The following is a 15,742-nucleotide window of genomic DNA, read 5'->3' as shown; positions in this document are numbered from 1 at the left end:
TAATAAAATGGACAGCAGGAGAAAACCTGTGCTATTCTTAGCTCTGTTCTGAAGCTATGGTTTCAGTTTTCATAGAGTCTATTCATAATCCTGCAGAGAGGAAACAGATGAAGCAACCTGGCCCAGCGAGCTCACCTGGCTGTATCAGGCTCCCACAGAAATCGGCGCAAAGACAGCGAGCCAGGGACACAACTTAGAATGATTAAGTTTTATGACACAATAAATAAGTTATTTCATTGAATTTATTAAATCCAACTAAGAGCTTCTGGTCCAGCCATTATGCAGAAACAGAGTAAGTACAATATTTTAAAATCCAAGGGTAAGTTATTTTCTTTATTAATAAGCTCTCCCTTCCATCGGTCGCTGAGAGACATGAGCAAGAATTGTATGAAATCGCCCACATGGGACCATGCACGACCTGCAAGCGCGGGGATTTCACATGGTTGGTTCGAACCACGGTTCTAACGGTGAGAAAACAGATCTCATTTATTATCACAAAGAATTTAAGGCTTATGTTATTTTTAGGAGATCCTTAGATAATCACATCAAAAATGACAGCTAAGCTACAAATGGAAAGGTAACAATTATTTTTATGTGTCTCCATGTACTAAAATATATCAATCCCCTCAACAACTCACTTACATGGAAGAGGAAATTATTACTATTTTTGTTTGAAACAGAAAATAGTTGTTCTCAGAAATTTTCCTCTCCTCAGAGAGGGAGGGGTGGGCTGGCATGAGGGAGATGCGGGAACGGGAACCCGGGCAGGAGCACGCCCGCCCTTCCCCGCCTCCCGCGGCCTGCAGAGCTCTGAAGAGCAGGCTACAGAATGATTGCAATTACTCTGCCATCTCTGACAGCCGATCGAGTCATCGCAGAGGCACGGGGACCGAAAGAACATTATTAAGGAATGCACTGAAGTCATCGCCAGTGTTTTATCCACAGTAGGAAAGATCAAAAAAATGTAGCAGAAAGTTTAAAAGTAAAAAAAGACAAACAAAAAAGCCCCACTTAAAGACAACCGTGTAAGAATACTAGGCCTACCAAACGTAGGTGCCCTCTCGAGCAACTATTAGAGGCTTAGGGGAAGGATGTAAAACCATTTTTTTTTTTAATAATCCTCACCCAAGGGTATTTTCCCCCCCAGTGGTTTTCAGAGAGAGTGAGAGAGACACTGACTGGTCGCCTCCCATGTGCGCTGACCAGGACCAGGGATGGACCTGCAACTGTGGTGCGTGCCCTGGGCCGGAACCGAGCCTGGACCCTGCAGTCAGGGCCAGCGCTCTACCCGCTGAGCCAGAGTGGCCAGGGCAAGACCATTCTGACTCTGCACTAAGTCAGCAAGAACTCTGCTGGCGCCCAAGACATCCTCTAGGCTTAACTGATGGCCCAGTTTAACGACCGCCAAGTACCCACCTGGAGTTAACAGCTACGAGCCTCACTGGCAAACTGATAACCCTCCAGTCCCTGTTTGAGAGTTTTAACTTGTTTCCTCCTGTGCTCGTCCTAATCTGTAAAAGGGGGACCCAGCGCCTCTCCATGTGAAGCCAGCCTCAGCTCCGATTCCTAAGAGAGCGCAGCCCACTTTGGGGACTAAGAAAACCGTGAGCAGCATCCTTGCCCCGGAGCTCCAGTCCCGGGCCACTCTGGGGCCTGGGCCCAGCATGGAGAGGCAGGCGGCCTTCCTGCCAGTGGCCCACCGCTGGGAGCGCTGAGCGCCAAGGGGCAAGGTCACTGGGGGGCCTACGGGCACAGGCGGCGATGGTTTTAGAAACCAAAACACAGTTTCTGCTCTCAAGACCCTGACACTGAAAGTGCATCGAAGGTAAAACAACTCTTCCTCCGACCGGGGAGACTGAGGTAGGAGCAACAAACCTTTCCCAATACTGAAACCGGTTAAAAGAATTATTTTGGAGAATTTAAAAAAGTTAAAGTTGACATTTTTGAAAGATGCATAACAAGGAAAACTGAGAGAGTATTAATTTCTATCTTCTTGTCTGTTCAAGTCAAAAAGAGAAAGAAAAAGGCAAAAAGAAAGAAAACAAAAGTGATGCTGGGAATATAAAGGAAAAGCGAATTGTCTTCAGAGGAAAACAAGCTTAAAAATTCCTTTTGGCGAGGTCTTGGTCATGTAGAAATGAAAATAGGAACAATAGAATGAAAAGCATGAAAGATATTCCTTTGAAGCAAAAGACAAAGATCAGAAGAGGTAGAAATATACAGAAACGTATAAACTTTAATCCATTTCTTGATATGCCAGGGTTTTAACTCCCTAAACTTCACAAGTGACCTTTTAAGTTTCTGAACTTCACGTTTTCAGTATCTTTATCTATATTACAAACAGATGCAGCACAGGGATATAGGAGCATCACGATCAGGGAAGTTCAGGGAGGGGTTTTTGAAAACCCTTTAAACGATCTCTGTAAATCTTCCATAAATCTAGAATTATTCCAAAATACAGAGTTTGGGGTATTTTTGTAAATCTAGTATGTGGTTTTTGTTTTCTCATCAAAACAAAAACAAAACAGACTGGTTCCGATTTCCCTCTGCGTGGGTATCTCCTAATAACACTTTAAGGCTGTTGCTTATTAGGCTTTGCAGAATCTGACTCTCCAAAAACAAGTGCATTAATGACAGTTAAATGAATCTGCAAAATCATATGTTCAAAGAAAATAAATTTGTTTTCAGATAGTAAGTGAACATTAATCCTTTGCAGAGCTGGACATTTACCAATACAGAGAGCACATGAGCATAACAGGAAAGTCACAAGTTAGTTCCTGGATAAAAAAATAAGAAAGATCATTCTGAAAACTGCAAGTGTTGGTTTTTGTTTTGTTTGTTTGTTTTATTTTGACCAATAAGTAAACTCTACCATCCAAATCATTATTTTCATAAGCCTGCCATGATACGAGACAGCTTAGGTTTCTGATAGAGCGCTTTAAGAAAAAAAAATCAAAGATGGCAATGAGAACCTTTTGAAACACTGTTCTGCAACCAAATTATCACAAGTTTGAAAAGATTAGGAATACAGCCCAGCCAGGCGTGGCTCAGCGGTTGAGCGTCGACCTAGGATCCAGGCAATCAGGGTTCGATTCCCGGTCAGGGCACATGCCCAGTTGTGGGCTTGATCAATGACTCTCTCATCATTGATGTTTCTGTCTCTCTCTCTCTCTCTCTCTCTCTCTCCTTTCCTCTCTCTGAAATCAATAAAGATATATTTTTTTTAAAAAAAAGGAATACAGACTAGACCTTTGTTCTATGACATATAACGTGCCATTTCTATTTTTTACTACTGCTATTTTATTTCTCTTATTATAGTTACTTTGTCCATACTACATCTTTTAATAAACTCAATTTTATGAAGAAAATTCCTCATTACCTAAACAGTACTTGCAGAGAGTTAGTAGATATAATAAGCTTTCCTTTACAAAAAAAAAAAAAATGAAAATACAACAAGGAAAAGTGAAATACATTACCTAAAGTTACATAACAAATCAGAAAAAGAATTGGAAGAAGTCTCTCCCTAGTATCCAGAAAGAGGTAATTGAATCCCCATAGAAGATGTTTCCTATTTTCAAGCGTCCATGATGTTGAACTTATTGCATCATTTTTCTTTATTATTGCTCCTGATCTGCTGGATGGTGTTAATTTAGTTGGGAGCAAACAGTAAGCCTACAGATATCTTCTGTAGCTTCAGTCTAGACAACTTCTAAAAATGCTCTCGATCCTTTGGGACTAAAATTACAGAATTTTCCAAATGTGCTTATAAGCAAACCATGCATCTTTCACCAACCTGAAAGCCCTGATGTAAGAAAATTAAATTTCCTAAAAACTATATGATCATGAGCAGAAGTTACATTCAGGATAGAAATATGTTAGCTGATAAAGCTTCTAAGTGCCAGAGTAATAAGTTTATTGCTCATGAAATTCTGGCAGTAAGAAAAATGTTGCATTTTGAAAGGGAGCTATTTCTATATTATTTGTAGATTAGGTTTTCAGGGTCTGATTATTTAGATGATATGCTTATTTGTCTTCATTCTGATATACATTTTGGGGCCCATTATTATTTTATAATAAGTACATGATGTCTACCAGAAGGTGGTGGCTCCAAAAACAGGAGATAATACCCAGACCACAGTAACAACTGCCCAATCAGAAATTCCCTCATCCTGTACTGTAAATGTTTTAGGCTATAACTATAATCCAAAAATATGCGAAACAGAAGAGTGGCTAAATCATATCAAATCTCTTGTACTTGAATCAAAGCTTCTGAGCCTCCCTCAGAGGAATCTGTATCAGACCCTTGCGCAAAACATATTTACTGTTTTTATTCACAATTTGTAACAAGGTGCAAGGTCTGGTTTTCCATCCAAAATTATATTTAGAAATCGGAACTTAGCTAAATTTGGATAATCTGAAAATAATCACATATAATATCTTAATCTCTAAAAATTCTCTATAAATGAAGTAGTATTTCAAATACTCCAATCATCTGCTTGAGTTACCAAGTGATAATATGGACATTGGTGAATCTATTGGGTACAATCAAGGCCAAAAATTCTATCTGCCTTTTACTTAGAAAAATTCTGCTATACCGGCTGAGGAGGGGAAAGAAAGGTCCATGGAAAATGCTGGTGATTTTTCCTGGCATTCTACTTAGACAGCGATGGTCTGGAAAAAAGGGTGACATGGGAGATGGGAAACTGATGATCGCTCAGCTCAACTCCATACGCCTCTCAGAAGGTGAACTTACCTTCTGAGGTCTAAAGATAGAGGTTGCCATATCATATGATCCCAAATGGAAGCCACATGCTCCACTGGGTTCTCGATAAGAACGGTGACCTGATCTAGCACTGTTCCTCAGGGTCTTACCAATACACGCCCCAGTGCTAATGTGACCAAGTGCTGGAGGGCCTTCAACCCGCCCCCCAAATGCATTACACCGGTAAGGAATGCAAGTAAGCCAGAGTACCAATGCATGCATGGACTCTGCAAACACTGACAGCACTTAGGGCTCTCCACTTTTTCTGAGTATCAATTCACTTGTATGCCACAAGCTCTGATATAAAGTTCTTATTTTCATTAACTCCTAGGTAATTTGTAATTTCAGGTTTGGTTTCTTTTTTTGATCCAGTGTCCTATGAGGAAAGAATGTGACAGATTTTATGGGTTTCCAAACCTCTAATAAAGAAGTAAAACACACTCTTAAGTGTAATTTCAATAATGTGATTTTCACGTTGGGTTGGCTTTTAGAAGGTTACCCTCAATAAAATAACTCTTTGCATTTCAAAACCTTTGGATTACCAGAGGCTCAGAGATTTAATGTAGATGATTTCTAGGTCTCAACTGTTGGAATCTTGAACTGGGTACAAAATTTTAAAACTTTTACCACTCAAATCAATTAAAAATATATATTTTTAATTATCTCTGAACCAAAGGAGTAAAGTAAGAAGTAAAGAATTCATCAACTGGAAAAGCCAAATTCCGTCACTTAGTAACGTGGGGTCTCAGAGATTCACCAGCCTGTAGCTGCAGGGTCACACCGCCTTCAGTGCTGTGGCTTCATTCCCTGCTAAGTTGTATCAGCAGCACCATTATGTATGAAATTACTAATAATGGATTTCTAGGAGACCTCATCTATCATTTTTAATGTTTCCTCCCCTCCTTTTAAGTGGGCCGTTTAATGAGAAGGGGTGGCTGTAGTCATACAAACACATCATTAGCCAAAGGGATATTTACTGAAAACACCAAACACAGTCAGTGATTTTTCTCTCTGTAAAGCGGGAAAGAAAAGAAGGGATGGTGGGAAAGGAAGGGAAGAGAAAATAAAGAGATTGATTTTTTTTTAAAAAACAAGACCAAACCCCCATTCTGTGCATAGAAGTCTATTCTGACACCGGAGACGGGAAGCGTGTGCTGGGAGGCCACGCAGCACCATGGCTGGGAATCACTCAGGGTCGAGGTCACCTTCCTTTCAGTCCTGGTCTGGGTACATCTGAGTTCCAGGGAATAAAGTTCGTAGAACTAAGCAGTTGTTCGCAAACACATATGAAACACAGCGAGGAGAAAAACATTTCCTTTCCTCCAGCGCCATCACAGACTCAGACAGCAATCAAAAGACAAAAGTCTCTTCCAGATCGCTGAGAGCTTCCAGAAAGAAAAGTCTGTTTCCCTCTCTTGTCCCTTTGCTACCTACAAGATTAACGTTTGTGGGAACTGAGGCTGAGTGGGTTGACTTGCTAATGAATGTGCTATTGTTCCTTTCTGATCTCAATTTTAATCCTTTTAACTTCTGTTCAGCATGCCCGTTGCAATGAACCCCACATTTCTACAGTTTTGTTTCACTGTTTTCCATTTAAGAAGCATTGAAAGGTAATTACATAAAAACCCAATAGAGGACCCGAACTCTCCCAAAGAGAGAAGTGGTAACACCTTAGTCTTTTATTAGGTGAGCATCCACTCCCTCGGGGACCTGGCACTGCCCTTCTGTTTGATCGGCCAATAGACTGAAATCTTCCAGCTACTCTGGAGCCGCCCAGGCTACTACCTTCTAATTGGAAAAAGAGCGAATTAGTTGTGAGCAATTGCCTGGGAGTCAGAGCCTCTGAGACCAAATCCCAACACTAGGGAAGGGAAGGGGTGCAAAACATTTGAGGTGCGGAAGAAAGTGTGTTGGCTTTGATTTGGGGGGTTGATTGGTGCCAGTTCTAACGTAGACATTGTGTGGCTTGGCTCACCTAGATCAATTTAACTGTACAGACCTCAGCAAACTACCAGATTGCTGCTGAAAGACCTGTCTCTCTTGAAGCTAATGACGGTTTCTGAGGCCCAGCGCAGGGGACTCTCATTGATGTCCTACACTGATCCAGAAATCCACGGATTTCCTGGAGGGTTTTTCTTCCTTCAGGTTTTCAGTCTCTGAAATAGCTGCAGATGTTCATAAAATGTTTTCCTCCTGAGTCTCCTGAGCACTGGGGCAATGTGTAGGCAGTTTTAACCTATTTCTGTGGATATTTTGGGGGTACCTACTAAGTGTAAGGAACGCCCTGTGTTTATTAAAGAATTCTTCTACTGGTTGATTACCCAAAAAAAGGGATAAATAAAATGTTTAAATTCTGCACACGCAAGATTGTGTTAATTTACCTGATGAGGCAGTGGAGACCTTAGAATCTGAGCGAGAGCTTACAAAGTGATAAAATGTTTGCACGTGTGTTCTAGAGGCATCTATAAGAATGTTCCCAGCAGCATTGTTTTTAGAGCAAAACCTGGAAGTAATTCAAGTGCACAATAGAACAGATAAATAAATTACGGTATGTTCACAGAATACCCTAAAGCACATGCTTTGTCTGGCCATAGACTTAGCATCAGTGTTCATGTCCACCGTGTCAGTCCCTTGGCTGACAGGTGTATTCAAATGTCAAAAAGAGGCAAAATGACATCTGACTCTCAAGTGACCTTGGGCAGTTCCAAACCTGTCCTGAAACAAAGTGTTGAAAGTTTTTACGGCCAACGCGTTACGGCAATGGGACTCCATACGAACAAACTCTGATGATGAACTGGAGAAATCTCCCATTTTTTCTTGGTTCAATAACCAGACACAGTCAAAGAATGTTTAAAGGACATGTTGTCAAGTAGAAAGCAGGACTGTCCCTGTTGGTGTAATTTCATCTGGATCACTGAGAAACGATGTCTGTGAACTAAATCAGGGGTCAGCAAAATTCTGTGCGAAGGGCCAGATAGTACAAGTTGTAGCCATGTGAGCCATGAGGTCTATGGGGTAACTACTCAATTATGAAAATGATGGAAATGGCTGTGTCGCAATAAAACATTATTTATGGATTTTAAAAAAATAATAAAATGCAGAAGAACATGCACATGGTCAACCCAGTACCTTTCAAACCCCCAGCTTCACCAGCATCACCTCAAAGACCAGGGAGCACAGAGCCATGACCAGTCACCAGCCACGCAGGAACTTTCCTGCCCTCTTTCCTCGCCTCCCATTCTCCTAAATTCTGTCCCTGGTGGGTGCTACACAGTGAGCTGGGGGAGGCAGTGACTGAGGAAGAGTGAAAGAAGTCCACACAGCCTTTCTCTAACGCTAATGCGGGCGGCTGCCCTGACCGTAGCTGGGGAGTGTAAGAGAGAGGAGAAGCATTGCTCTGCACGCGTATTAAAGCATGTTCACTACCTTGGACCGAGTGTGTGTATTAAAGTGACCCAGTGATGTTAATTATCTAACAATAGGCTGAAACGCCCACAGAGGGAAAGCTTCCCTAACTGCATAAAGTGAAAGGCTCCATGCGAGATAAAAACAGATGTTTTTTATTTCATCCCACATGTGGAGCTTGTTCAACATGTTGGATCCGGAAAACACAATCACACACACTTGTTACAGCTGGTCTCCTAAGACACATCCACTAACGCAAAGAAAAGTCACCACCGATGCTATCTTTTAGTGACCTCTGATGGTGTTTGATAAGAGATAATAACAGCTAAGAGCCAAAAGGAAGTGTCTCCAGATCAAAAGAGAAGATTAAGCATCCCTCCACAAGGAAGGCACTGCCTGCCTGCTCTTTCAACAGCCCAGATGGGAGTTTTTCAAGAAATGCTAAACAGTAGAATAGAATTCAGTAAATCTTCGCTTAGTATTGTCAGTTTTGCGATTTTAATCAAAATAACATACAATGAAACCAATTTTACCATAAGATAATTGATATAAACAAAAGTTAAGTTCCTAAAGCATCTCATTAACATTATAACAAAACAACACTATTCAAGAGCCTGCTCTGATAAAACAGAAAGAAAGCTGATACTAGTGTTGGTAGTAGAGCAGAAACAGTGTGTGAATTTAGATAATTTTTCTGGATAGTAATTCAGTATGTATCAAAAAACCCTAAAAAACTGACCAAGATAGTCTACTTCTAGGGATTTATGCACTAAAAACATCATCCAAGAAATATATAATGACATAAGTTCAAAAATATTATTAATGGTATTAAACGATTAGAAAATCAGACAAAACATAAGAAAAAGTAGCTTTCAGACACTGCCCAACAGGCAGTACAGGACTGTGATCTCTGAGAGAAGGAAAGCCAATAAGGTGGGCCTACAATTGCCCCAGCCTACTTCCTATAGAGTCTGCAGGCTGAGTGCAGGAAGGGGACCCAGGTGGAACCCAGCAGTCCTGTTGGGTTCAGCAAAATAAAAGCAAAATATCAGAAAGGAGAGTGCTACAGAGAAAGGGGTTGGGGGAGCGACCACTCAGAAGATTTGCAAAGGGTTCACCTCAAGACTTTGGCAGAGTACTGATGTGTGACTATGAAATTATCCAAGGCCTGGAAAAGAACCAGTATGAAGTACTACGCAAAAAATATCCAAACCTCACATGGACAAAGATAACAGTATGGTGACTGGCACAGGGAAAGGGGGCTGAAGGGAGGTGGAAGAGGGTAATGGAGGGATAAATGGTGATGGAAGGAGACTCAACTTGGGGTGGTAAACACAATACGCTATACAGATGATGTGTTAAAGAATTGTATACCTGAAACTGATATAATTTTATTAACCAATGTCACCCCCAATAAATTCAATTTAAAAAAATATCTAGAACGCACACAGGTCTAAGAACAACTCACATTCCTACTAGTCCGAGGGGAGAGGCCTCAGAAGTAAATCATCTTAGTAGTGGGGCTAATTAGTTTGAAACTAAAGGTTGCCCTCAGCTAACCTTAACAAAGTTTAAAGGAAAAGACTGAAAGAATCAAACCTGAGTGACATCTATGGACTTGCACTACAAGAAACATCAAAGGATGTCCTCCAAGCAGAAGGAAAATCGCATCAGATGGCAATCTGGATGGATGTAAAGGAGAAGCACAGGAAAGAGCAAATTTGTTGGGAAACTATACAAAACATACTATATATATATTCTAGTATATAATAAAAATATATAATTTTTCCCATTCTTAATATCTTTAAAAGAGAATTGACTGTATAGAACAAAAATAATGAAGCATCATGGGGTTTATAACATGCAAAATAAAACGTATGACCAATAATAGCAAATAGGATAAGAACAGGGAACAGAAGTTTACACTTGTATGTTTCTTACATTATATGTAAAGTGATATAATCTTACTTGAAGTAGACTGTAATAAATAAAACCTGTGTACTGTAAACCCTGGAGGAATCACTAAAAAAAATAAGAAAAGAAGTTAACAGTGAGGATAAAATGGAATCATAAAAAAGTTAACTGATCCAAAATAATGTTGAGAAAGAATGAAAGAAAAAGAACAGACGGGCAACTGGGAGAAAAAAATCATATGCTGATAGAATTAGCCCCAACCATGTTGATAATTACATTAAATGTAAATGGCCTAAGCCAGCAATTAAAGGTCAGAGATTATAAAACTGGATAAAATATGTTAATTACAAAAACTGACTTAAATATAAAGATGTGGATAGGCTGCAGATGGAATAATAGAAAACGGTATACCATGCAGGGTGACTATATTAATATCAGATAATATACTCAGAATAAGAAATATTTGTGGCCCTGTCTATGCAATATGCCCATGCCTTTCCTAATCCCCTTCCCCCAGGCATGATTTCCTTGCTTCTCTATTTCTCCTAAGCTCCAAGGGTCCTTCTTTTGCCTCTGTAACTAGTTTCCTGAGCCAATTTATTCTACAGCTCACTTCTTCCACCTCTGACTTTCTAAATAAAATTTCTCTTAAAAAAGAAAGAACCAGAGATAAAGAGGGATATAATGAAAAAGAGATCAATTTGTTAAGAGGACATAACCATCTTAAATGTGTACTAATGAAACTAGTAATGTAGCTCAAAAATACATGAAGCAAAAAGTGATACAACTGGAAGGAGAAATAGACAAATGCACAACTATAGCTGAAGATTTCAATACTCCTCTTTTAGCAATTCATAGGACAAAGTAGACATGAACAACACAATCTACCTACTTGACCAGATTAACAGTTACAGACCACTCCCACCCAACAAGAATGGAATACACATTCCTTACAGTGCAGATGAAACAGTCACTAAGATAGGCTATATTACAATACATAAATAAATCTCAAATTTAAAAGAATGAAAACCATATAAAGTATGCCCTCCAACCTCAAGAGAATTAAACTAAAAATTAACACAGAGTTTTGTAGAAAAACCACCAAATATTTGGAAATTAAATGGCATACTTCTAAAACAAATAGGTCATAAAAAACTCACAAGGGAAATTAGAAAACATTTTTTAAGAGAATGAAAATGAAAACACGGCATATAAAAATTGGTGGGATGTCACTAATACATGCTTACAGAGAAATTTAAAGCATTACAAGCTTATATTAGAAAATAAGAAAGGTTTCAAATCAATGATCTATGGCAAAAGTTGGCAAACTTTTTTGTAAAGAGCTGAATGGTAAATATTTTAGGTTTTGCAGGTCATATAGTCTCTGTTGCAATTACTATTGTGGCACAAAAACAGCTATGGGTAATACGTAAATGTGGCTGTGTTCCAATAAAACTTTATTTACAAAAATAGACAGTGGGCCAGATTTCACACATGGGCCATATCTGCTGACCCCTGCTAGAATATTAGCTTCATAAATGTGGAGAATTTAATGTTTTGTTAACTGCTGTATCTTCAAAGGCTAGAACAGTGCATGGCCTTTAATGTGTGCCTAATAAACATTTGTTGAATGAAAAAACTAATTTAATTCACAGAAAAAGCATATGAGTTAAATATTATCATTTTACAAATGAGTATACTGAGATGAAATAACTTGCCACACCACCAGTAAGTGACAGAGTCAGCATTTAAGCACAGGTCTAATTCCAAAGTTTTTCCCTACATTACACTGATATGGCAAAAGCATCAAGGAATAACTGTAACAGGATCAGACCATCAAATACGTATTTTCTACCTGTCATTTTTCCTTACCTATGGTTTGTAGTGTCATCAGAATTAGGACCAAATGAACAGGCACCAATAATGTTAAAACCATATATATATCTGTATGTTTATATCTTTATCCCATAATCTTTATATTTCTATATCTGTATCTGCAAACTTAATATTTAGACTATAATTGATGCAATAAAACTCCTAGACTGAATCTTGGACACAAACCTTCTTAATTATACAAGTAAGAAGACAAAAAAGACTTCATATCTAGAATCCAAATCAATCTTATGCACTCATACATGTAGCATACATGAGTATGACATTCATTTGTATTTATTCTTTTAAAATGCACATAGGGCCCTGGCCAGTGTGGCTCAGTGGGTTGGGCATCATGCCGTGCACCGAAAGGTTGCTGGTTCAATTCCCAGTCAGGGCGCACGGTCCAGCTGCGGACTTAATCCCCGATGGGGGAAGTGCAGGAGGCAGACAATCAATGTTTTACTTTCACATCAATGTTTCTCTCTCTCTCCCTCTCCCTTCCTCTCTCGCTAAAAATCAATAAAAAATTTTTTAGAAATGCACAAAGAAATAAAAAATGTAAGGGAAAAACAAACACCAAAACATCCTTTCTCCTTTGCCTTAAGAATCCTTCATTTCAGTTCTCCCCGCATGGAAGGAGCACGCCCGTCACTGTGTGTGGCTCATGGACAGCAGCCCTGTCCCGTGGGCCACAGCTGCATTCCTTCAATAACCAGCTCCCACACCTGATCACACACATCTGCTTCCCTTTACGAGTCAATAATCCGTGGCAGCTGTTTTTCAAAAACAGGGATTAGGAAAGCCAGAGCAGCTCTGAATGTAGATCCTATGTCTGCACATTTTTTACATTTTCCTAACTTGCCTGGGTTTTACCATCAACATGATAATCAGGGAACCCGAAGGAGCCAAGTGCTGTTTTGTTAAATTTTCTCTCATCGGATGCTCAGGGCAGGATTTTTTAAAATCTGCATGCAAGGGACCTATGCTGCATACTAAGGAGCTATTAAAGAAGAAGACAGGGCATCCACACCATTTGCGTGCCTTAAAACATCACGCATCTGCTATCGCAGTGATTAATGGGGATGCCACAATGCAAAAGACTCAAGGCTTTACAACCACTGGAAGATTATTAAACCCAGTAGAAGATAGAAGGAAATGAAAAATGATATAATCGAGCTGAACTTTCGGCTTCTTGACTGCCAGATCTTGCAATAAAAATATATCTACATTTTATAAATCAACATAAATCTTTGGGACAAACAGACTGCTCACTGAATCTATGCAAGGAGGCTAAACTGTACCTTACCCATAACCCATTCAGAGCAGGAAGTCTGTCCTCAGAGTTTAATTTTGGGTACTTGAACATGAACTTAGTCTAAGTGAGTTGTACTAGTTACTGTAAAATATAGTCTTGTTACATCAATGTATTTTAAGGTAAATATTCCCTCTTTAACGTTAAGCAATAGAGCACTGAAGATGAAATTAATAGCCGTTATTTATGGAACGCTTTTAGTGTTCACTTTGCATTTTTTCCTCACTAAACCCTAACAATAACATATACTCCAGATTGTATCATTTGTAAGGGGTAGAGCCGAAATTCAAATCAGATTTCTTCCAAACTAAAGGTTATGGTCTTGGATTCTCAAACTATCTTGCATCCAAAAGAATTAAATATACACACTGTGTATCTCATATAAAGAAACCAAGAAGTAATTATCAGCTACTAAGAGAACAAAAGAAATGCTCGTCAGAAGCGACACTACAGGGAGCATTTGAGATCTTGCTTCCTGGCATATCATCAGTTTGGTTTAAACAAACTCATAAAAGTTTCAGGGGGAAAAAAGAAAATAAAAGAAATGACACTATCAACATCCATTACCAAAAGAGTGGAGCCAGACACAAGGACACTTTTTATGCTTAATTTTTCTCAATGTTCCTTCAGAACTCCAGAGTCCCCAATTGCCACCCGAAGAGGTCCAGTTCTTTGGAAACTCATTCGTGGAAGAATGTATTAAGGAAATTATAAAGGAATATCACTGATGGTTTAATCATTCACAGGAATCTCAGCAAGATATGTAAAACTGTGATACATGTTGTAAACTCTTATACAAATGACAACTACATATGCGTCCTGTCGCTATGAGAGCCTCCAGCCTCCTGCCTGCTAAACCACAATATAAACAAATCCTATACTGACTTTTTGAAGATGCCCAAGTTCCCTGAAGGCAAAAATGTATTTAACCAATGCTATTCCCTTCTCTGCCAGGGATCCCCAATGCTTCCTCTAAATTTATCAAAAAATAACAACTCACTTATTTAGCATGTGCTTTGTTCAAGCTCTATGATATGTACTTTGCATACATTATATCATTTATTCCTGTATACAGTCTTATAAAGTAGGTGCTATTATATCATTTTCATTTTATAGATGAGGAAACAGAGGCAACTGCTTCGAGTTACACAGTTAACAAGTGACAAAAATAGGATTTTAACCCACGTTGGTCTCAATACCAGCCTTTGCTTTTAACCACTAAGCGAGGAGAGATGAGAGCCGGACAGGATCCCTGAAATGATCTAGTCTCAGACTCTCGGTTTATAGATAAAGATTCAACCCAAAGAACTTAAGTGATATGTTCAAAGTCACACCTTGATTACTGGTAGAGTCAGGGCTAGAACCCAGGGGATACTTTTCTATGCTCCTTCTACTACCCATATGGTCTTTTTCTAAATTTAAAAATGGAAATACATTCTGATTTCCTAAACAAGTATTTCCATAAACTGTCCATAATCATTGTCCGATGCTCAAGAGAACCTCTTTGAAGCCTCCAAAAGCCTTTTATGACCATAGCTGATACAGAACTAAAACAATAATTTATCAATAATTTGCTAAGGGTCCCTACTATTAATGGGTCAATCATATTTTCCCTTACATTGTAAATGTGGATTATGATCATTCTTGAATACACTGGTTCTCAAACCTGGTTACATATTGTAATCGCTAAAATCTAAGAGATTTCCCAAAAAAAATCTCTCAAATCATAGAACACAAACCTCAGTTACTAACCCAAATTTTTAGCTGGTGCTACAGAGAAACACACAGGAGTCCTTAAACTTACACATCACAAGAGGAACCTGAGCTACCAACCAAAAGGAGCTCAGAACCACAAACCTGCACTCACTGTGGTTTCCATACTTGCGTATCAGCAAGCGACCACCGGAGCCTAAGGAACCACACTCCTACATCAGCTCATCACAGTCCTTTCTCCAAAGCTAATTCCAATAGGTTTCTCCTCTCATTTCGGTCATTAGTAAATGAAAACCATTTGCATTTCACAAGCGTGTTTGAGCATCACAGGTTTTGTTTTCCATAATAAAAGACAATGTGATTAATTACTTATGGGGTCACAAGACCGATCAAGAGAGGCTTTTAATCACTCACTGTAAATATGAAAATAAAAGAATTAACATAAAATTCATAAGCTTGTTCACTGTTCTTTCTAGTTATAAAAACTTAGTTATGATAAACATTTGTACTTCTTACTTTTATCAGAATATAATTACACCATTTTTTAATATCTTCTTTCACTCTGTTTCTTTATGGCAAATTCTGATCTTGCCTATTTTTAGTCCCAGTTACATACTAAACTGGCAAAGCTGAATATTTCTCAGTGTTTGCTTAGATAAAATTTGATTCAAATAAGAAAACACATTAAAATACTTCATTTTTAAAATAATTATATTGTATTCTCATAGCAATTTGATGAGATTTTTTTTTAAATTTATCTT

At 38.9% G+C, this 15,742-nt stretch overlaps 1 protein-coding gene across 3 annotated transcripts in view; it reads right to left on the bottom strand.

The window, feature by feature from the left end:
* The window catches only part of OXCT1 (3-oxoacid CoA-transferase 1), a 104,741-nt gene that overhangs the window by 29,396 nt on the left and 59,603 nt on the right, over positions 1-15,742 (bottom strand). The window contains exons 14-15 of one of the 3 annotated variants that reach the window (XR_015714240.1): positions 10,136-10,189; positions 7,986-9,849 (exon numbers count right to left, since the gene is read on the bottom strand). The exons of 1 other annotated variant lie outside the window; for it this stretch is intronic. Coding sequence is in view for 1 of the 2 variants with exons in the window: in XM_087815280.1 (XP_087671406.1) it covers positions 10,187-10,189 (3 nt within the window). In the remaining variant the exon portion in view is untranslated. Of the gene's footprint in view, positions 1-7,985; positions 10,190-15,742 lie in introns of those variants that run through there. One more of the 3 variants, XM_087815280.1, reaches the window with a different exon arrangement.

The sequence above is a fragment of the Miniopterus natalensis genome, chromosome 3 (genome assembly GCF_054644295.1).
Source record: "Miniopterus natalensis isolate mMinNat1 chromosome 3, mMinNat1.hap1, whole genome shotgun sequence".
Taxonomy (NCBI): Eukaryota; Metazoa; Chordata; class Mammalia; order Chiroptera; family Miniopteridae; genus Miniopterus; species Miniopterus natalensis.
Note: the sequence above shows the minus strand (reverse complement) of the source record. Positions and strands in the feature narration are given on the sequence as shown.